The sequence below is a fragment of the Malaclemys terrapin genome, chromosome 17 (genome assembly GCF_027887155.1).
Source record: "Malaclemys terrapin pileata isolate rMalTer1 chromosome 17, rMalTer1.hap1, whole genome shotgun sequence".
NCBI classification, from domain to species: domain Eukaryota; kingdom Metazoa; phylum Chordata; order Testudines; family Emydidae; genus Malaclemys; species Malaclemys terrapin.
Window position 1 is genome coordinate 7,738,369 of NC_071521.1, and position 23,134 is coordinate 7,761,502.

Here is a 23,134-nt window from a genome sequence, read left to right on the forward strand (position 1 = left end):
AGGAACATGGGGATACTGAGGACTGGAACAGCACAGCAAATCTCCATCTCCTGGTATTGCTTTGGGAGACCACAGCTGAATCCCTGAAATATAATCTATATTTTTTTCTATGCACATTCTACTTTGTCAAATTCCTTTGTAAGACAGATTTTACAAGCTGCTCCAATGGCTGGTCTTGGCAGTGTATTCCATACACTGTATTCCCTGGGCCAGATTCTGATCTTTGTTACCCCGATGTAAGTCACAATGAATTCAATTTATGTCAGTGGAATTTCCCCTGGCTAACAAAAAAAACCCAGAAGCCTGCTCCTGGGCAAAGGACTTCTGCTAAAATGTACATTGACATGATTTTTGTTTGCTATTAGTTACGAAGCAGTGGGCTTCAGTTACCAGTGTAAGGGGGAAATCCAACATGAAACTAGACTCCCCTCCCTTCTAAGGTATTTAAACCATAATAATAATACTAATGGTTGGCCTCAGGAGTCGGGCCAAAGACCGAGTAGGTCATGGAGACTGCGTTATTCCCAGCTCCGAGTTGAGACATGCTGGCTGAGTATTGTGGAGGATGTCTACGCTATGCCTGCTCTGGGAATAAATAGAGAGCAGCTGTTTCTAGGACTGACAGTCCAGCTCCATTCACCAGCAGAAATATTCATACGTGTATGTCTCCCAGGACTTGATCCTACATTGGCAAAGCAGGTCTGCAAAACTGCACACACAGGCAATCTTCCTCCAATGGAATGGGGTAACTCACCTTTTCACCCTTGGTGCCCTTCAAGCCACGAACACCGTCTGCCCCCTTAGGAAAAAATACAGAGGCACATTACAATGTTACACCTGCACAAGGTAAAGCATACACATATCTAGAGCTGGGTGAATCGTTAACAATAGTGAAATTTGCCTCACTCTCTGCTGCCAAATTGTCCTTGTGCAGATTGTGATTTTCCTAAATGTACTCGTGGTTTATAATTATTTGCTGAATAGTTTTTGGTCTGTTGCTGATTTGTGAATATTTGCTATTCAAAATTTGAGCTGATTTCATTGGACAGAAGGGACATGTGATACGTCTCCATTTCTCAATAAGATGAATGTAACAGTCAGAATCAAGTTTCCAGGGAGAACATTCATGATTGGAAGTTTGCTTTCTGAAAAGGTTTTCCAAAAATTCACTTTAAAATCGGCAACTTTCACCAAAATCTCTTGCCAGTAAACTGAGCTGACTAAGATATTAGGTAAGTGCAAAAGGGGTACAGACAAAGTGACGTCATTTGAAAAAATACTGAACACACATTCACAACATCTTCCTTTATTACTTTGTAGCATTCACCCAGCAGAGAGTCTGCAGATTTCTGGCTCTTTTTTAGTGCGACACTCACCTCCATGGTGCATTGGCTGTAGGAGTGAATGAATTGCACTCAAAGAAACATCTACACTGTAGCTGGAAAGGCTCTTACGAGCATGGGTAGACAGACACACATTAGCTCCGCTTAAGCTAGTGCACTAAAAATAGCCGGGGGTAGTACAGGCAGCAGCTTGGGCTAATTGCCTGAATACAAACCCTCCCAGCATACTTGGGCAGCTAGCCCAAGCCACCACCCATGCTATCCCTGGCTACACTGCTATTGTTAGCCTGCTAGTTTGAGCAGAGCTAGCACATCTGTCTACCCACACTGGAAAGCTTGCTCCCAGCTGCAGTGTAGACGTACCCTTGAAAGTCAACGGGAAAAATCCTCATTTATTTCAATGGGGCCAAGATTCCACCCTTCCGTACTGATCCACCAGTTGAGGTGGGACTTCAAACTAAACAGCAGCGATTGTTTTCTGAGTGCCAGATCCTCAGCTAAGTATGAATGGACATAATTACACTGCAGTCAAATGAAAATGTTCAGACCATTTATAAACCACCTATTCATCTGTATATGTCTGGCAAGGGCAGAGCAGAATCATTCTAATTCATGCTTAACGTTCATGCCGTTTATTGATGGTCACGATACTGGAGAAAGACATTACAAGGGGCTAAAGCCGGCAGGCTCTCGACTGAGACTCAGTTTGCCAAGTGCCCTCTTGTGGTAAAAACACATTATGCTCCCAGCCTGATACAATAACTCAGCACAGCAGTCATCCCTACACAGCCCAGCCGGCTTTGAAATCAGGATAAATCTTTAGCGCAACTAGGATCTGAAGAAGCATAACATGTAACCTATGATTGCCTCTTTGTGAAATGACACTGAATGGACACTCTTAAGCACTCTGATACTTAATTAGCCTCCAACAGCAGAGATCCTTAGCACTAAATGGACAAGGTGAAGAAGATGTAATTTTACTGATGATAGTACTAGTCTTGGGATTCAAGAGACAGTCAAGTATTATCTAGCACTCCTTCCCCTGGAGTTGACTTGTCTCCTTGTTTGCTATTATCCTGTACTCAGTTCCCAAGCCATTACATCTAATCAAAACGCTGCCGACACTAAGATCCACAACATGGAGTCGGGAAAGCGGGGTGGGGGGGAGTGGGGTGTTAGAGATTGGGGGGGGGGGGAAACGTAGCGAATATAAAGCTAAAACCAGAATGCGAAAGCATGAAGCCCGAGAATACCTGTCCGTTATTAATGCAGCACCACATTCACTAATTATATGAATGCAGGGCAACTCCCCCATTTTCGGAATCACTGGTCCTGTACTGAATAAGTAGAGGTAAGCGGAACAGCAGTATGGAATGAGATGACTGATCATCCGGGAGAGGGGCTACTGGCCGGGAAGAATGCCTAGGAAAACTGGAGAACAGGAAGCAGTCATACTGGATCAGAGCTCTGATCCGTCTAGCCCTGCATCGCGTGTCCAACAGTGGCCGGTACCAGCTACTTCACAAGCAGGTGAAGGAAACCCTGAAATAGGCGGTTAAGGAATCACCTGCTCCCGGGGAAAAATTTCTTCCTAACCTCTATCACTTAGGGAAGTTGGCTTATGCCTTGAAGCAGGATTTCTACCCCTGCCAAATGTTTTGGGTTTATTTATGTATGGATATTTAAATCAATCAACACTAGGGCATTGAACAGAATGGAAAGGAAAGGGAAAGAATGAATAGTGAGTCCAAAGTATACAGATGTCAGGAACATGACATATTATTATTAATTGTTTGATTGTAGCACCTAAAAGCCCTGGTTCTGGATCAAGACTCACTGTGCTAGGCGCTGTACAAACAGAGAATCAAAAAGATGGTCTCTGCGCCGAGGAGCTTACAATCTAAATATCTAATTGAGGGGGTTTCAAGTACATCTTGTACTTGTCCCTCCTACCGAGATGCCTGAGGTAAGCATGTGATCTTGCACACTACGTATGTGGCACAACAGAGCCGGAGCATGAACTAAGAATTTAGCCTGTGCACTTTTTGGTTAGTATTGCAACGATTCGCCCACCCTGCTCCCTTTCCTCTCACTGTCCTGCACATGCATCAGATGGTGGAATTTTGCCCTTAATTTTTAATAGATTATTTTAGCTACTTAACAGATTATTTTAGTGGTTGTGACATGGGGCACAGTTCCTTAAGATGCTATGGCAGTGCATATGGGAAGTTTACATCCAGTGCCTGCCTGCACTACATCTAGATCTAGCTGGTGCAACTGCTTCACGCTTCCCTGTCTATTTGACCTTGGTTGCTTAGAGCTGCCAGAGTCTAGCTACTCAGGCGCTGATGGCCGAAGGACAGAGGAGGAGATGCCCCTGGACAATAAGGAAATCTGGAAGCCTGGCCATACGCAGCTGCAAATCATTGCTGTGATTTAACACCAGCGTACTCACTGAGCTGCAGTGGATTGATCATGCTGTGTGTGTCTGTCGAGAGACTGGAGAGTATCAATATATGAGACAGTCAATACTAATGGATTCTGAGATCTAATTCTCAGTTGGCTGCTGTGGTTTCTTGTGGCTTTGGGGCTGCAAGTTCTATTCTGAGTTTTGAGGACTTTGTGAGCCAAATTCTGCCTTTAAGCACATGAGACTCACTTGGAAAGGGGGAAGCTGGGTATCAGGGACCCAATGGAAGGTCAAGGCAGAATGGTTTAAGGAATGGAAGGTGGGAGATTCAGCAGTGTGCCTTACCGCTGCATCCCCTTGTGCTTGCAGCTGATAGCAGCCGAGGGGGTCAAAGGCGTGATCGAGTCCCTTTGTCTGTCATTCAAAGCATTGCTAGGCCCATGTCTTGCCTTGCTTGGGGCAAAAAGTAAGAAGCTTCCTGCACACTGATTTTCCCTCAGGAAAAGCAGGCCAGAATTTCACCCCAGGGAACACACATCTCATAGCTGTACTATGCAATGTAACTCTTATATCAACAAAAAGAGTTGTTTAAAAATGAATTTAATTTTACCCAAGATATATTTAATGTCCTCCCCCAACCCCTCCTGCATGTAAAAAATACAAGTGAATTTCAAGTGCAGTGAATTCATACAGCAGGAGAGAATTCTAATCAGATGGACAAGATCTAATGATTGATGATGGCAAGTCCAAGGAGAGACACTGTTCTTTGATTCCCAGAACGGAAGCTTTATTCAATTAATAGCACGCTGATTGAGGGAACCGAAACATTTTTGGTAAACACCGAGGATTGTGCAGACGACACACTTTCCCTATATCACTATAATGAGGAACAGTTCCACTTTAGCAGTAAGCATAATGGAAAACCATTCCTTAATGGACCACTAAGTCTCAATCTGCTGCGCTGCAAGACATGAGACGAAAACATGCTTTGGTTAAATAAATCTAGTTAAATTTTTGGAAATGGAAGAGTGAGTGGCTTTGTGCTGCTGGGAAAATGTATGGAGGGTTTGAATCAGTTTTCACTTCATCTTTAGCCTTTCATCCAGTATCTACATCCACGAGCATGGAACCCTGCAGTTTCACAGTTAGATCAGGGGCAAAGTTAACCGATTTTGATGCAGGATTAAGAATCAGAGTGGTAGGGGAAAATACCCACTACCTTCTTATCAATGTACACATACTGCAGATATCAGGAGCAAGCTGAAGAATTGCAATTCAATTCAGTGAGAGAGAATGGGATGTGAGTTTAAATCACACGCAGAGAAATCTTGGCTTCAAATAACACGATTTCAGAGTACTCTGCGCACACAGACACACTGTATTTTGTTTTAATATTGGGCTATTTTGTTTCATTAACAGTCACAGCCTGTTAAAATCTTCATGTACAGGCGGAGATTTGTTTTGTTTTCCAACAGCAAGTGATTGTGATGGAACTGTGCCATGTTCCATGGGAATAAAAATCCATCTGAAGCTCTTCCAGAAAGCAGTGGAGCTTTATGTCTACTAGGCCTGAGTTGATATGTCAGGCCAAAGGAACTAATCAAATGTTAAGTATGACTGAACACTAGTGCTTCAGTGTTTCTGCTACATTCAGCAGTAAGACATCTAAGTTTCTTCTAGGCTCACTGATAACATATCTGCCATAGGTATCACATCCATATTGAGTGGTAATGCTGCCGGGTAGCCTTTAGACTCATCCGTAATACCTCTAGGTTTCCCCCCAACTAACTGAGTCACCACCTAGTCTTCTAGATTTCTTCCAGTGCTCTTGAAGCGCTACCCCTTTTATATGACCATTCCTTAGTTCCATTTACATAGAACCAAAGTTGCTAACCCTTTTTAAGCCAGAGAAAGATTTGCTAAGAGTAAGTAGAAGAAATTCCTTCTTAGGGGCTGCTGTCAAACTCAGTGAGATCCAAGATGGCCTCCTCTACCTCGAACAGAAAACACAGAATTCAGCTCAGAAATAAAGACGCAGGTGTGTGTTCCTGCCTTCCCATCTTCCTTACCTTGACGCCACGAGGTCCTGGATAGCCAAGTGGGCCCTGAGGGCCAGTTGGACCCTGTGATTTAAAAACAACAATGACAAAACAACATTAAGATACAGCAATGGTGGAACTTTTTGATAAACTATTTGTCCTGAACTGCACAGGAAAATGTGTGGCTGGTTGAATGGAAGGCATATGGGAGGTCAGCTGTGCTTAGAAGAGGCTACGGAAACCTAACTTAGAGATCGTGTTGCTCTGTGGTCTGAGCACAGGACAGAAGACACCAGCTGTGCGACTTCTATACTGATTAGCTACAAAGAAAAAGTTTTATACACAGGATCCACCAACGCTTTGCAATGGCAGAAGTGACTTCACTGCTTAGTTTCAGGTAGAGCAGGTTGAAGCTGAATTTCGAAGTCATGATGAAATTTGTAAAAAGAAAAAAATGGTTGAAATGTTCACAATTCTTTTCTTGCCTTTTTCCAACCAACTATAGAATTGGTCAGAATTTTTCAAAATTCAAGGTGTAGCAGTGTCAAATTTGAAAACTTTAGATTGTCAAAATTTTGGAAAAAAAAGGGGGGGAAGTAATTACATGAAATGTGAATTTCTCTTTTCCCCCTCAACTAGCTCTAGCTTCAAGAGTAATAAAATAGGAGCAATGCAGTGGTGCTGCAACAATTTGTATAGTGGGGGTGCTGAGAGCCATTGAACCAAAGTGTAACCCCGGATATAATGGAAAGCACTTCAAGCCAGGGGGTGCTGCAGCACCCCCAGCACCCCTAGTTCCAGCACCTATGGAGCAATGGAATAAAATTAAAAAGTGAACATTTAGACTTAATGGGTAAAACTTTCAAAAGTGCTTAAGGAACTTAGGGGCCTAAGTCCCATTTTCAAAAGTGATTTAGGACTTTTGATGAGATTTAGACTTGTAAATTCCTGCATCACTTTTGAAAATGGGACTTACGAGCCTAGGATCCCTAGATCCAGAAAACTACAGATAATGAGATCTACACCAGAACATGTGGAATAAACTCCCAAGGGAAGCAGCAGAAACCCCATCACGTGGCACATGTGAACCTAAATAGCACGAAACATTAGCACATGTGCAACGGGGACCAATTCTTCATGTACAAGGAGATGCATTGGATGCCCTCAAGTCTAGCTTGTCACCGATTTCTAGGACTGTTATTATAATGATGGCTCTATTCATAAGATCCAATGGTTGGAAGCTGAAGCTAGACAAATGTAGCCTAAAAATAAGATGCAAATTTGAACAGGGAGGGTCATTAACAACTTACTTGGGCATGTGATGGATTCTCCATCACTTGAAATATTTAAGTCAAGACTGGATGTCTTTTTAAAAGATGAGCTGTAGCTCAAACAGAAGTTATGGGCTTGATACAGACATTTTCAGGTGAGGTTCTTTGGCCTGGATTTTGCCGGAGGGCAGACTATGATGATCATAATGGTCCCTTTAGCATTCAAAACTATGAATCCATCTAGTCATCACTGACTCCAAGGGCAGAATTGTAGTTCTTGCCAAACCTGGATGGACAGACTCCATGGTAACTTTGTAAGTACCTTGCGCCATCGCTATAGTGCTGTATTGAGACTCGGTAAATCAATCACATTTTCAACTAAATTTTTTTTCTTTTGCTCAACTAACTGAAAAATACTCTTCCATTTCTTTAAGAGAGTTCTGGATAATTTTTCCCATCCTGACAGCCAGATCGAGCTGAAGGATCTATGCTTCTTGGGGTCTGTTGGAGTCTCAGACCTCATGCTAGGGTCAATTGGAACATATCTTGCAGCACAAACACTGCTCTGAGATCATAATTGCTTAAGTAATAACTCATGGAGAAAGTTATAGCCTGGATCTGGACTTTTACCCTGACACCCGATGACTCCCTGATGTTTGCGAAATGTCTCCCAGCAGAGCAAGTGAGCGCAGGACTGTTTATTGGGTTTTAATAGTCTACAGACATGAACATTTGAATTCCTAGCCTCACGTGATGCCAGCTGGAGGAATGGCCCCCGTCAAGGTTGCAGGCATCATTTTCCTGCTCTACACAGTACCTATGCAATGCTAGGGTGAGCTTCAATCAAGCCGGACGGAACTGTAATAAAAGACTTTTGACAAATGTAATGTTTTTCAACTGAATGGGACACAGCAGGAACACAGATGGTAAATCTCCCAGACAAACTAACAACCATATAATTCAAGGACTCTGAGCAATGTTTTCTAAAATATTGTTAAAGAGGGATTTTGACATGGGGGCAAACTAGAAAGAAAAGAACATTACTTTTTTTTTTTTAATAATTTTCTGCAGCACTGAGGATATTTATTTGTGTCTGATTAACAGCTTTCCCCTTCACAGGTTTCTCTTTGTATGTTTGGGAAGCTTTTCAGTGCTGCTTGCCAGGAGAGCTGGGGTAGACAATGCTGCTAACCAGATCTCTGGTGCAACTACAGGTTTATAGACAAGCTGCAATTGTCCCATGACTCCTTCCTCCTCATCCCCTGTGGCCAAAATCACAAGTGAGAAAACAATCAAAACGCATCTTAGATTCCGAAGGTTCAGGTAGGAAAAATGTCCAAGTTTATCTAGATTTCTAAATGAGCTGCAAGTCTCACAAGATCACCATTCCTGGGACATTTCCAAACAGAGAGTGGGAGGTGTGTGTGTGTGTGTGTAATATTTCTGTACCTTTGTTTCTAGACAAAGACAGAAAGTGGAAGAAGTAGAAAGAACATTAAAAGAAACACACAGACAGATGAATTGAACTTGGTTTTAGGAGCAGGGTTGGTGGCTTCTTATTCTTGCCACGTCTGCCAGTCCATGCCCACTTATTTTACAGTTTCTCATTGGTGTTTCATAAAGCAGTACAGCCAAGTCATGTGACCTTCTCCCAGCACATGTTTAACAAAAGTTTTGCAAGCACAGCGATGTCCCTTAGGAGTGTGAAACACGCACCCTCTCCCCCCTACCCCCCCCACTCCTTATCTGACATAGCTATGCTGGCAAAACCCTAATGTAGATTCAGTTATACCGGCAAAAACGTCCTTTTGCCAGTCTAGCTTATTTCATTCGGGGAGCAGGTATAAGTTATGTCGGCAAAAGAACTCTTGCTGCTACGAGCTGCAGCTCCACTTGGAGGGTTTGCTGGTATAGCTCTACCAGTCCAGTACCAATTTGCTGGTATAGTGCCAGTTTGCAGGTATAATGATCTAAGTAAATCCTTCCTAGTGTAGACAAGGCCTCTCTCCTTCAGAACTGACCAGAGCGCTTGAATGCCATCTGCTCAACGCCTAACATTGCATGGGGATTAATATCTTCCTCCACGTTCAGTGACACTAAATAAGAATGATGAGGGTCTAGTTAACACATACCTGACTCCCCTTCTCACCAGGAGGACCTTCTTTGCCAGGATGACCCTATTAATAAAACAGACAGACAAACCAGAGAGAGGAGATTAATAATCAGATCACTGATTTGGAAACGGACCATTAGTTTTGGTCTATTTCCAAGGGGATCCTTACACATTAGTGAGCACTTACTCATGCGAGTGGTACCGTTGAGGTCAACTGCTCTACTTGCATGAGTGCTCACCAACATAAGGGGACTGTAGTGGTCCCTTAGTGGAATTCTACTTTACATTGCTACGCCACCTTGCATCTGCGCAGCACAAGACATTTGCAAATATCAATAACATCTCGCAACACCTCTACGAGTTGGGCAACTAGCCGTGTATCTATTTTGTGACGAGGGAACTGTGGCACAATGTGGCTAAATGTCACACCCAAGGCCATGCGGCAAGTCCATGGCAGAGTCAGGAGTAAAACTCAGAAGTTCTGGATCCCACTCCCGTGTTTTAATCACTAGGCCACTTTTGCTCCTGATATTTGCTATCATTAGGTTGGTGATGGGGAAAAAAATCCAGTTGTGCAACCCTGGAGAGTATGTTGGGAAGGCTGTGATGGTCAGATCTCCACACTGCAGTCATTTGCTAATTACTGGAATCAATTGCACAATCTCATGATAGACACTCAGTTAACCTGCATCCCCACTGCATGCTGACTGTCTGGACACTGGTCGGCTTTCTTCTTGGGCCTGGGAGCTGAATAACCCAACGTCCTGTAGCTTCCAACACATTCTTATTCAGTGTCTTTAGAAGCCTTTTGTTGAGATTTCTATTGGTACAAAACAAAAGTACCATTTTCCATCCTGAAAAATTGCTTCTAATCAAGCACAGTGCAGTAGTGAAGCATTGTGACGAGCCAATGAGTGCCTTTGCAACGGATTTGCTTTCTAAAGGACCAAACACACTGCCAAGGCAAAACATCCCTTTTGGGTTTGCAGTGTCTGCACAGAGACATTAACCTCTTAGCTGTGGCACATAATGCACATTCATATGAAAGAAACATGAGGGCACCCAGACCACACCACAGGCTCTTAAAGCCCTAAGTACCTCTGCTGTAAGTCGGTTTTTCATCAGCGAGCTCCTGTCTGAACACGCCAATGACCTTCTTGCAACCACTTAACAAGCATAACCATAAACCATTTCCCAAGATCACCCTGCATAAAGGAGAATGTCAGACCAGCAGGATTTCATACAAAAGATCTGATTTTAAAAAAAAACAACAACCTCCCTTTTCAGACTCACAAATATATGCTGCTATTTTGATATTGGAAGGTGCCATGATGTAGCCAGATATCTAAAGGGCATCAACGACACCCATACACATCTGTGGGCACAAAACTATGCCTGCACCGATTTGCTCATCTCTAGATCTATCGGGGCAGCGGTGGGTGTCAACGGAAGTCCCGGCTGAGGTCTAAATCTGCACTGTATACAATATCGTCACCAATTTGAAAAAGTGCAGCTTCATTACCAGCCCTGTGATCAATAACTGACAAGGGACTTTGTTGGGTCTTGCAGTGAGATGCTATATGATTTGGGGGATTTTTAAAAGGAATTTAGTAAATGCCATAGATCTTCAGAGTCCAATTACTACAGAGCATCTGGGCATCCTGTTATTCCTTAAGACAGTGCAACACTCACACTTAAAACCTGCCCTAGACTATCTTCAGGCTACATCGTTCCCAATGAGAACAAATGGAGCTGCGTGTGCACCCTGAAGAGGATATATGACCCTTAGTCTACATAAAAACTGGACCTGACAGATTTTATAACTGAGAAGCTTCCACGGAGGCTGCTCTGAGAATTTCACACCAAGAGCAACAGCCTTAAAGATATTCTGTTCTGTTGACTCAACTAACATTTTTCTGAGACGGCTAAATTCCCCGAGTGGGAAGGATAATCCCCAGATAGAAAATGTAATTTTTCAGCATGTTCTGCATTTACGTTAGGGAATGTACCCGTTTAACGTTTGTTGCTTTTAAAATCGGACGTCTCCTCAGTGTGTAAAAAATTAGATGGAGTTTAAAGGCCAGAGATTTTCAACAGCAGCTTCCAAGAACGGATAATGTTTACAGTAGGATTATCATGAGGCTGCTAGAAGAGAACTCGAATGTGAAATTCAGGTTGCTCTTACTACTGCATTGCAGCAGCACTTAGGGTATGTCTACACTGCAATCAGACACCCATGGCTGGCCCGGCCAGCCAACTCGGACGCAGGCTAAAGGGTTGTTTAATTGAGGTGTAGGGCCCGAGCTCCAGCCCAAGCCCGAATGTCTGCACCACAATTAAACAGGCCCATAGCTCAAGCCTGAGTCAGCTGGCCTGGGCCAGCCGCAGGTTTTTAATTGCAGTGTAGACGTACCCTCGGAGTGCTAAGCACTACAGGCGGGGATCGAGACAGCAACTGAATTCAACCCTATGGTCCAGGTAAACGCATCGCCCCCTTTCCAGGGACTGGTTTGAGATGCACTCACAGTGCTAGTGCTCCGTTCAATACACTCAAGCATGCATTTCAGCGGAACTACTGGGATTTAGCAGGAGCCATAGTGTGGGTTAAAACGATGCCCATTCCTTACTAACCACGTTGTTTGCTGAAAATGATTATTACTGGGCCAATCCTGAGAGCTGCTGAGCACTCGCCACTCTGGCTAGAATCGATGGGAATTGAAGTAGCTACGCGACACACAGAAGAACCAGACTGGTAATGTGGGGCTAGAGGAGAACCAAACCCTGCAACGTGGCTGAGACGTTTGTGTAAATTCGGACTGAGGCCTGATCTTGTAAACCTTGAGTGCTACTGAACTCCCAAGGAGGCTGGGTGCAATAGGGATACAGCATCAGGTCCCTAGTGGGTAAGCAGGGTGGGGTACCTTAGGAACAGACTACTTACCGGAGGGCCATCTGCACCGGGCATGCCAGGAAGACCAGGTTTACCCAGAGGTCCCTAAAAAATACCCAGCAACAATCAGAATCACTGCAGCAAAAAAGTGTCCCCATGAAGTTATTAAACACTGACAGTCAGAGAACAAAGGGCCCCATGTTTCAGGCCCATCTTTTGCTTTGTCTGAGTCTGGTCTCGCAAATCTTGTATGTAAAGGTAGATCCTTTAAGAAAGATGCAATAGCTCAACAAGCAGGACCTGATCCTGCCCCATCTTTCGCACCAGTGCAAACTGAGGGCACGGTTGGTGCAAAGCACTATCATCCTGACTGGGCGGCATTTTGCACTGATGTCAATGACCACGCGAGGCTCAGGGTGCTGGAAAACTGGGCCCACACAGCATAAAAATCACATACTAGATAAACCAACAATTATGACAAATGGAAAGAATGGGGGGCTGCCCTATCTCCTACCCCTTCTTGTTTGAATACAGTTATCTTACTTTCCTTTCATAAATGGAATCCCGATCCCGTGACCATGTCAGTGAGTGGCAGTACTGACACAACTTGCACGTGTAACTCAGCAATTGAACAAGAAACGCCTTTGTCCTTTAAAAGTATAATCCGTTCTGTTCATTTTTCTCCTGGACAGCCTTTGGTCAACGATCCCCTAATACTGTACAATAAGGGGAATTCTCATGTTGGGGTCAATGATACATGCCAAGGAAGTCGGTGGAGTGGGAGTTATGCAAATGCACTTGGGAGCATGAATTAGTCCCGGTCATTCCAGTGGGCAACATTTTGCCTGATTTAAAGTCCATGGTGTTGCATGGGTGGGAGGGTAGAATTAGTTCAGTGAGAGCAGTATAATAAGCAAAAATGGAAACTCGGTGTAACTTGGCCCATCTCCCTGGGGAAGATCCTCATTAAATTATCTGAATCCCCATGCTCTTACAAATGCTATCCCTTTATACATCTCTGAATATTTAGCCTCAGAAACAAACACTTTTAAGTCATCTCCTAACATTTTACATAGGCTGTCTTCAAAATGTTTCTCTTAAAATGGGACGTGAATACAAATATTATGAATTAGAGACAAACTCTGTTTCCTCCTCTCTGCCCTGTCTGGAGCAGGAGATATTAAACTTTAAGGCATACAGCTGTAAACAGATGTTGCATGAGGGAAAGGGAAGTATCTGACGAGGCAAATGCATATTAATAGCAACAGCTGACTTATGTCACAGCTGCAGTGTATTAACGTACTTTATCGCCTGGTGGACCAATTGCACCCTGTGGACCTGGAAGACCCTGTGAAAAGAAAAAAAGGGAGGGGCATTAAGAAACAAATTAATCATTCTAAATGTATTTTGCAGCACCTCAGTGTAGCATCCTAACATTTTCACTGACTTGGTATTTCCAATAGTTATCAAAATGTCTCACGGAAGATACTAACACTTCATTTTTAGATATCTTATTTCATCCATAGAACTGAAAGTGCTTTACAAATGAGGATAATTAGGATGAAATTCAATAAGGATAAATGCAAAGTGCTCCACTTAGGAAGGAACAATCAGATACACACATACAAAATGGGAAATGACTGCCTAGGAAGGAGTACTGCAGTATCAGTTTTCAAGTACCTAAAAGGTTGTTAACAAGGAGAAGGGAGAAAAATTTTTGTTGTTAACCTCTGAGGATAGGACAAGAAGCAATGGGCTTAAATTGCAGGAAGGGAGGTTTAGGTTGGATATTAGGAAAAACTTCCTGTCAGGGTGATTAAGCACTGGAATAAATTGCATAGGGAGGTTGTGAAATCTCCATCATTGGGGATTTTTAAGAGCAGGTTAGACAAACACCTGTCAGGGATGGTCTAGATAATACTTAGTCCTGTCAAGAGTGCAGGGGACTGGACTAGAGACCTCTAGAGGTTCCTTCCAGTCCTGTGATCCTATGATAAGTATTGTTTTCAAGATGGGAAGTGACTTGCCCAAGGTTACGCAGAAGTTCAATATCAGCACTGAAGACTATGTCCCCAGGTCTCCTGACTCCTAGTCCTACAGTCACTGGACCCTACTGCTTCCATAATGATTACATTAAAAATCAGAGATAACACTGTGCAGCAAATTTTGATTTAGAGCCAGATACCTGACTCCCGTAGTCAAGGAGATGCTTGGATCTGGCTTCAGTCCATTACAGCAGCAGGAGCCAGCTGCAAAATGTGGATCCAGAATGAAGTCGTTTAGACTTAGCGCCCAGGCTCCGCCTTTAGGAAATGCATTTATTGCTAGTCAACACTTTTTTTTGGCGATGTCCAATCTGAACCACTCTGCAGGTCAGGACTTGTGATGGGAGGCAAAGTGCATACAGAACTATAAACCCGACTCTTTCCTATCAAGGAGCAGAGCTGTCTCTTGCCTTACCTGAGCACCTGGATTGCCCTGTTGTCCTGGTGGCCCCGGCTCACCTTGAGGACCCTGCCAGGAAGCAAAGCAAGAGCTGAAGGGAGCTCAAAACCATAGGAGAAATAATGTCCACGCATAGCATCGGCAACAGTTATACACACATCTATTCATGCTAAAGCAGGGGTAATGAATTCTCATGCGACTAGGTGTAAACTGACTATTATTGTTGAGGTCAGGAAGGGATTCATCATTCTCAATTGTGGAGGGCGGTGACTGCCTATCTCCAAAGCACTGTTAGTGGCCACTGCTGGAAACAGACTATACCCGCTACCAAATGCTATTGAGTTCAGTTATTTAGCCACAGACACCATTTCTTCCTAGATTTTATTTGTGCATGCTGACATGGCAGGTAGAGTTATTTAAATCACAACCATAATCAAAAAATACTTTGCTCTTACACACATACACAATATACACACTTATGGGCTTGTGTAAAAGTATGTAACCCTTCATTCAAGGAGTCGACAAGCCAAATAATTAATCCTCACAGCCCAGTTATGAATTACGATCACAGCCCTCACTTTAGATGCCATAGCCAAGTGAGGAGTACAAGATCCCACAGGCTGAGTCTTTGGCAAGACCAGGAAAAGAACCCAGGAGCTCTGATTGCCAGGGTCCTGGTCTCACAACTAGACAACACTGCCTCCCGTGTGTATATGGCAGTCTTCTCAGGGGAGGCATTATTGATGGGTGAAGGACCATTGTAGAGGACCAGCCTATACAATAAATAAGTCCAACTTAAACCATGTTTAGGCTTTGTATTGGCTCCTCTGCATAGAGGTGAATTTGACTCCTGTAACTACAAAGTATATAGTTTCTTTCTTGATTTAATGATTATATTTTGCCGTTTGGTGTAACAGCATAAATCACGATGAAAATGTTTGCTCTTCATAGGGATGTAATATGTAATTTCATTGCAAATTATAATAAATTCACCTCCATTAACCATAGGAAGATATTCTCCATGGCTTGTACTGGCTTTGAAATCAACAGGGACTCAACACTGATTACAAATCTAATGTAAGATTGACTATACCTAGATAGATGTTAGTAGTGAAGACTTACCACATTCCCCTTTGGGCCTGTTTGTCCATCCATACCAGTCACACCCTGAGTAGAGATTAAAAAAAATAAACAGCGTTAAATGGAGAAAACATCTGGCTATTTTGAGCCAAAAATAGCAGGAAGATGCAGTAAAAATGAATCAAATACTCTGTGGCCCTTTGGACTAAAAGGAACAGCTGAGTGGAAACAGAATGTTTTTCTAAAGGTGCCTGGCAAAGCAGCTAGTGCCAAGAATTCATGCCAGGTTGTTGGATTATTTTGATTTGTTGGGTTATTCAGTTTTGGGGGGGGTTTTCCAAAGGCCATTTCAACATTTTTTCCATTGGCTTTACCTGCCTGCAGAGAAAAATCAGCACCATTGTGCAAATACAGTATATTGACTGTAGGAAGATTGTTTCTGAACAGTGGACAGATTTATAGAAATGGTGGGCCAAAAGATATCACATTAGAAGACAATGGATGAAGTAGGCAGAGCAATGTTAATTTACACCAGGTGAGGATTTGACCCACTGTGTTTTTGACGGTGTTTTTGCTGAAGGCTGGTTGAGACCCCCCATAGAGATGTTGCAGTCCTTTAGAAAATGCAGCCTCTTACATCGGCAATGAAAGGAATTTATATATGGAAACCAGGGGAAAAAATTCAGCTTCATACATTCTCAGAGTCTCATAGGTGAGTCTATGACATCACTGCTCACAGCCAATCAGAAAGCACCAGCTGGGGGTCCAGCATTCTACAGGTTGATTCCTTGCACAGGACCAGAGATCAGTTTTTATTGTGCACTCTTACTAAACAAGCCACTTTAGGGACCAGATCCTCAACTCCCATCACATTTCAGTGGAAGCTGAAGGCCTCTGAACTCACTGACTAAGGGTGTCATGTCCTCTTATAGTAGCTGGTCCATGAAGGGAATAAGAATCTATGATTGTTGCCAGTGAAGGGAATAACAGCTAGAGCCACTGGGTGTTGAAGTCTTGGGGATCAATCACCCAAGACAATCCCTAGAGCTGGTCCTTACACCGGGGCGAGCATTGGTCTGCTAAACCCAGGGTTGTGAGTTCAATCCTTGAGGGGGCCATTTAGGGATCTGGGGCAAAAATCTGTCTGGGGACTGGTCCTGCTTTGAGCAGGGGGTTGGACTAGAAGACCACCTGACGTCCCTTCCTACTCTGGGATTCTATGCTTCTATCTCCCTAAAAGGCCTGACTGAAAAGCTGCATGTTCTTTTCTTGGATTTAGATTGAAAAGCAGGAAAAAAAAACCTATATTAAACCAGGCTTCAGAACACGCAGGCAAAAGTTAATAGAAAAGCCACAGTGGGAATAAGTTATGTTCTTCCTTTCAACTTTGGGCTAGATGTTTAATTTACTCTATGGGCCAAATTCCACCTTGGTATGCATAGGTGTGACTCCACTGAAGCTGGGCTCAAAGCAGGGCTGAATATGGCACTAGAGCTTTAACTCTCTCTTTACGCCTCCTGCTAGGGTGACCAGACAGCAAGTGTGAAAAATTGGGACAGGGGTGAGGGGTAATAGGAGCCTATATAAGAAAAAGACCCAAAAATCGGGACTGTCCCTATAAAATCAGGACGTCTGGTCACCCTACCTCCTGCTTTCACAACACAGATGCATAAAATTATCCTCTTGGATTATCTGCCTGAGTGCCTCAGTGGGACACGCTAGCTGGAACTGGAGAACTCAGCAGAACTTATTGAGCAGAACAGCAGGTATGTGGAGTGGTCTGTGCAACTTACCGGCGGTCCTGAGGGACCCGGTGGCCCTTTTGGTCCCAGCAAACCTCGGGGTCCCTGCAGGCGGAAACAAATACGCTTAGACGCTCCAGTTAGGAAGAGCCCAACCCAAAGCCTTTCTGAGGTCAATGGAAAGACTCCCGTTGACTTCAATGGGCTTTGGCTCAGGCCTTAAGAGAATCGGGGAAAAAAAGTATTGCCCAGCCAAAGCCCACGCTTGGAAGCTCAGTTTTCAAAGCGAGGCATCTCAGACAGATCCCTAGGTAGACAGACTGGGCATATGGGTCTGTGGAATGCCACATTTTTAAACCTAGGCCCTTTGTTACATCTACACAGAACTAAAAGACCCGTCGCACCACGCTCGGGGGAAGTGACTCAGGAACCCAGGGCTCAGGCTGCGAGCAGTGCAGATGTTTCGGCTCAGGCTGGAGCTCAGGCTCTGAAACCCCACAAGGGGGGAGGATCTCAGAGCCCATGAGCCTGAATGTCTATACCGGTATTTTTAAGCCCGAGCCTGTCAGCTGACCCAGGCTCAGGGACTCACTGCCATGGGGGTTTTATTGCTGTCTAGATGTAGCCTTCGATACCTTCATTCATTGTCATGGACGAAAAGTACGTTTAATTGATGGACAGAACAGAAGAGTAAAAATAAAAGGTTACAAGATAAAACACGATAGTTTTTAACATTAAAACAGAGTGCATGGGCCTGAGCCTGGAAAGACTGAAGCTTAAGTACAACTGGTCACTAATGTTACCATTGATAGTCTGCGTATTTTGGCAGGGCTGGAAAATACCCATGTGCTTAAATCTTTGCATGCCTGGGCCTCCGAAAAACAACTCCCTGGACTGAACTGGCTTCAGGGATTTTAACAAATGACAGCAGAATGGAATTAGATGCCTACAGGAACAAATTCTAAGGTGCCACCAGTAAAACATAAAGGGCCATACCCTACCATCAAAACTGGCATTGGTTTTGATGGGAGCAGGATTTGGCTGATGGCATTAGAAGATGTTCATGCAGATTGGGGAAGTATATATATCAGCCAAAGTTTCTTAGATTATAATTTCTACCTTCTCCCAACTGGGCCCTCAGCCATTTTTTTCTACTACTCATTTAAAAATAGTTTCCATGTGTGCATTATTGTCATCCAAATGTCTTCTCCATTACTGTAATACCTGAGCACATAAATGTTTTTAAGAAGTTAATAACCCAGAAGTTATTGCTTTAGACATGTATTAAGGAGCTAGCTAGGTTGATGAATCTTTCCCAGAAGTTAATCAGACATCTCATGTATAATTTAGTCCCAAAGAGTCTGTAAATGCCAACCCTTCCCTTTCCTACGTTCCCAACATTTCTCATCAGTTACTCTGGTATCACTAATCCGGTATTTACAACAACAAAACAGGACATGATAAAAGCAAAGCTGATGGCATGCGATAGTATTAATAGGGATGTGAATTACCTAAGAAAATGCGTTTGGGGCACAAGAATAAGCTGATTTTAATGAAAATGACAATTCCATTGCACAGAGGTATCTCCATATGGTCAGAAAAGGTTTTTGTTGTTGCCAGTAAAGTCAGGAATATTTGGTGCTAGTAGCCACTGTGCTTTTGGACCTCCCAAATTGGCAGAAATTAATTCTTGGCATTGCTGAGTGAATACCGCAAAACATTCTCTAGCAATATTGGTCTGAACTTCTACACTGCATTTGCTCTGGTCACGTTAGCATCCCCTTTTGGCCTTGTCTACAATAGGGAATTCCCTCCATTGCTAACCCTGGATCAGCTACTCCCAGGTTAGCAGCATCAGGAGACTTAGACCCTTATTCTGCAAAGATTTGCAGATGTACTTATCTTTTATGCCCTGGGGGTGGAATCCTGACCCCACTGAAGTCAATGGCAAAACTCACAATGGGACCAGGATTTCACCACGTGACTCCAATTCACAGGGCATCATGCTAAGTATCTGTGCAAGCCTTTAAGGTATAATGGCTTTAGTGGAGGTGGGTTGGGAATTGCCACTAGCATTTTAAGCACCATGCCGTTTGGCCCTACTCTGAGCAGGGTTAGGTGACACAGTGATGTCTAACAGCCAATTCGTATTTGTAGTCTCAACAGCCCAGACAAGGCCCAAGTGTTCATTTTCCCCAAATACTCATGTGATCAAGTTTTTCCGGCACGAATGCCCATGAAAAACAAATGCTTAGCCTGTGTGCTCTTGAATACTCATTGAAACCAAAGCTTACGTACACTTTCCATGAGCCATTCGCTCCACAGCCAGGCTGGAGGAGATCTGCTCCTCCTACTTGACCAATCGCTGCTAAGCAACACAGCTCAAATTCTGGACTTTACAGTTTGCCTAGGAGGCCACTGAGGCCACAACACTACTGAGACGTTTAGCTAAAAATGTTGGAAGAATAAATAAACTGGAGGAAATGTTCCTCGGTTTATGAAATGGCTGTAAACAGGAGAGACAGAACAGATCTCCACGTGACAACTAGAGTTCATTGTCTCTTCACTGCCTTGAAGATTTAATCTAACACGCTGTGTAGCACTTTGTGACTATCTGCCACTACCCCTGCAAAGGACAGCATTAGCCATAGAAGCCCTGGATGACAGAATTACTGAGGTACTGCAGAATGAGATGGCCACATTTTGAACTAGCAAGTACTTACAGGTTCTCCAGGTAGACCTCTGGGTCCAACTTCTCCATCATCACCCTATTTGGCAGTGGAGGGGACAAAAGAGAGAGAGAAAGTCAGCTACATTTCAGTCACATCGTAGGTGTCTCACCCTTGTTAAATAATAATCACATAGAAAACCAACTTCCCTGGAGTAATAAAATGGTAGCCGTGCATAAGAAAGTTCTCATAAGCCTGGAGACTAATATCATGCGTGCAGAGTTTACTGAAGATTAGAAATCCTATAAGGATGTTTCATAATTCATGTCTGTTTATAAAGATGGATTTTGTTAACAGATGAGATATTGTAGGAACACTTCAAGGCTTGTGGGTCAATAAGCAGCAGATTTAGTAACTAACTGAACGGAGGAACCAATACAAAAAAGCGAACATGGCAATTAAAGTTACCCATATTAACCTGTTGGCTCCTTAGATTAGAGAAATTTAAAGATGGGGTGATTTTTACGTCATCTACTCCATCACCTACTAATGCACCATTGTTCCCTATAGAATATTCTTCATTGCTTTGTCCGGTTCATTTTTAAATTATTCAAACAATGGGGCTCCCTCCAGTTGACCTGGGAGACTATTTCACAATCTGATGGATATCACGCTTAGGAAATCAATATTGATATTCATCTTAAATCCTCTGTTAATAAAATACATCCCATTATTCCACGTCAGACTCTATGTGCATCGTATTCCCTTCCCAAACAATTCCTCTTCCCTCTTGAGATTTAAGACTGATCACATACTCAGAGAGAGTTACTGTATCTCCTTACATATTGTTCAGCTGACGGACAATAATAATACTTAGGTCTTTTCAACTCCAAAGCACTTTATGCTTAACTAATTAATCCTCACAATCTATCAATGAGATAGGTAGGTGTCATGCCTGTTTTAGAGAGGAAACAAACAAGTGACTTGTCTAAGGCTAACATGAACCATTCCAGAGGTGGGATGAGAAACCATTTTAATGTTTAATCCCCAGCAGAGTCTGGAACTCCTGTCCCTGAGACCTTGTTGCATTTTACTAGCGCTTATTGAAGAAGGGTGAGTAGGTAAGTGTATTTCACAAAGAAAAAAATCATTCTTGGGTTTTTTTTGTGAAAAATTAAAAAAAAAAAAACGTCCATTTTTCTGACAAAAAAAATATTTTGGAAAACATTTTTCAGTTTTTATTTTTATCCCTTCTCTCTCCCTTCCTCCCCAATATTACATCCCTTTTTCTTTTCCTTCTTTTCCCTCTTTTTATTTTACCACCAAAAAAGGGAGATAAAAGGAAAAATGCAAGCAAAAGGGGGGAAAAAACTCAACATTGTTCAGGTTTTCATTACTAGTAAAATGAAATGGGAAACACTGAAAAATCCAAACATTTTCCAGAAAAATCTTCATTTGGGTGGGGGAGGGCGGAGGGAGAGACATCAAAATGGGTTTCAATGAAAAATTTCAACCAGTTCTACATTTTCCCTTCACCGTGAACCCCATTCAGTGCCATTGCTTTGTGCCATTTGGAATTGACCAGTTAAAACAAATGCCAAACAGAGAGCATGATCAGAACTACTGTAATGTAGGCTGAGTTGTGAGTATATGTATTAATGTTGCGTGGATGCAGAATTCCAGTCTACCCCAAGACCTACTTTTAAAGATGATCAGCATTTTGCATTAAATAACATGCCAGCACTGGCTTGCTCTTTGTTTTCATTACATGTCTGATATCACGCCTGCTTCTTGTTTACAGGGCTTGGTTCTGAATTCAAAAGGAAGCTGCATTCAGGGATAAACTTACCCTCTCCCCGTCATCTCCGGGTGCTCCTGGTGGACCTGATGGGCCTGGATCACCCTAGGAATGTAAGATTAGAATCAGCCACTTCAGGAAATCCCCAGAGAAGCCAAGCCAATTCTCTTCTCCCTCATGATGTAAAGAAGGTGTGAGGGAGAGCAGCGTCAGGCCCCACCACTTTGTTCCCCCATCTTCGTGGGACCAGGTGCTCAGTTTTCCCCCCATCTCCTAGTACCCTCAAAAACCCGTTAGAATTATGGCCACTACTCTGTAGCCATATAGGACACTATTTATCGTGTGCACACATGTGATCCATCAGGCAGAGAGGAGCATCCTCAATCAACATCCGTGGTCCCCTTTTGCCACGGAACAGTGAGAGATCGTGTCCCACACTTGTCTCTCCAGTCCCACGCTTCTTGCTGAGATAGTTGTGCTTCTTCTCAAGCTCCTGTCTTCCCAGTCCATGTAGGGGAGATCACAGGGCTTCAGGAATGGAGGAGCAGATTGTGTATGACAAGTATGTGGCGGGTACGGGGAGGAAGAAATGTCACCATAGCCTATGGAGACCATCAGGAACTGGGTTGTATTATGGGTATGCAAAGGTGGGGGCCACTTGGTCATAGCCAGAAGAGCGTTGGATGGTGCCCTGCATGTGACACTTCACAAAACCTAGGGCCAGCCCTATCCTCCATGATCAGTTTCACTAATAATGACCAGGCCTCCTGAGCTGCCCCTCCCTGATGTGAAACTGGCAAGAAGGAAACCATCCCTGTGCAAAGAACAGCTGCCTGTTCCCCCACCAAACAGGGAGATCGTGTTATCTGAACATCCCTGTAACTTGAATTAACTTGGGATTTATTGGAGGATACCAAAATCCTGTTGGGTGTATGGGAAATGCCTTGTGGCTGACACAAGGGCTAGAGCTTAATCTCAGGGTCCTTTCTACAGTATAACAGCAGTCTCAGAACTCACAGGGTTTGCTTCACTGGACTAGCACAATCCATCACAAACCTTCCCCATGATGTCTCACAATGGGGACGAAAACCAACCAGTGTGTCTAAGGTACGCACAGCAGCTTCTTTGAGAACAGGGACCTTGGCTTTGCTGCATAGTTACCATTCCAACCCAAACACATTACAGCATTTTCTAGCTGGTTAAACATTGCCCTTATGTGCTACCTTTCCGCCCCAACATAGCATGTAATCGCCATGTAATCTCCTCCACCACTAAAAACACTCCCCCTTGCTTTATAAAGTAATAGTTACATTCTTGGGGCGGGGGGGAGGGGT

General features: G+C 43.5%; 1 protein-coding gene across 2 annotated transcripts in view; it reads right to left on the bottom strand.

The window, feature by feature from the left end:
* The window catches only part of COL5A1 (collagen type V alpha 1 chain), a 244,922-nt gene that overhangs the window by 65,754 nt on the left and 156,034 nt on the right, over positions 1-23,134 (bottom strand). For both annotated transcript variants that reach the window (XM_054007167.1, XM_054007166.1), the window contains exons 19-28: positions 21,852-21,905; positions 20,057-20,101; positions 17,385-17,438; positions 15,634-15,678; positions 14,527-14,580; positions 13,370-13,414; positions 12,118-12,171; positions 9,196-9,240; positions 5,823-5,876; positions 755-799 (exon numbers count right to left, since the gene is read on the bottom strand). In XM_054007167.1, the coding sequence (XP_053863142.1) occupies positions 755-799; positions 5,823-5,876; positions 9,196-9,240; positions 12,118-12,171; positions 13,370-13,414; positions 14,527-14,580; positions 15,634-15,678; positions 17,385-17,438; positions 20,057-20,101; positions 21,852-21,905 (495 nt within the window). The remainder of the gene's footprint in view (positions 1-754; positions 800-5,822; positions 5,877-9,195; positions 9,241-12,117; positions 12,172-13,369; positions 13,415-14,526; positions 14,581-15,633; positions 15,679-17,384; positions 17,439-20,056; positions 20,102-21,851; positions 21,906-23,134) is intronic.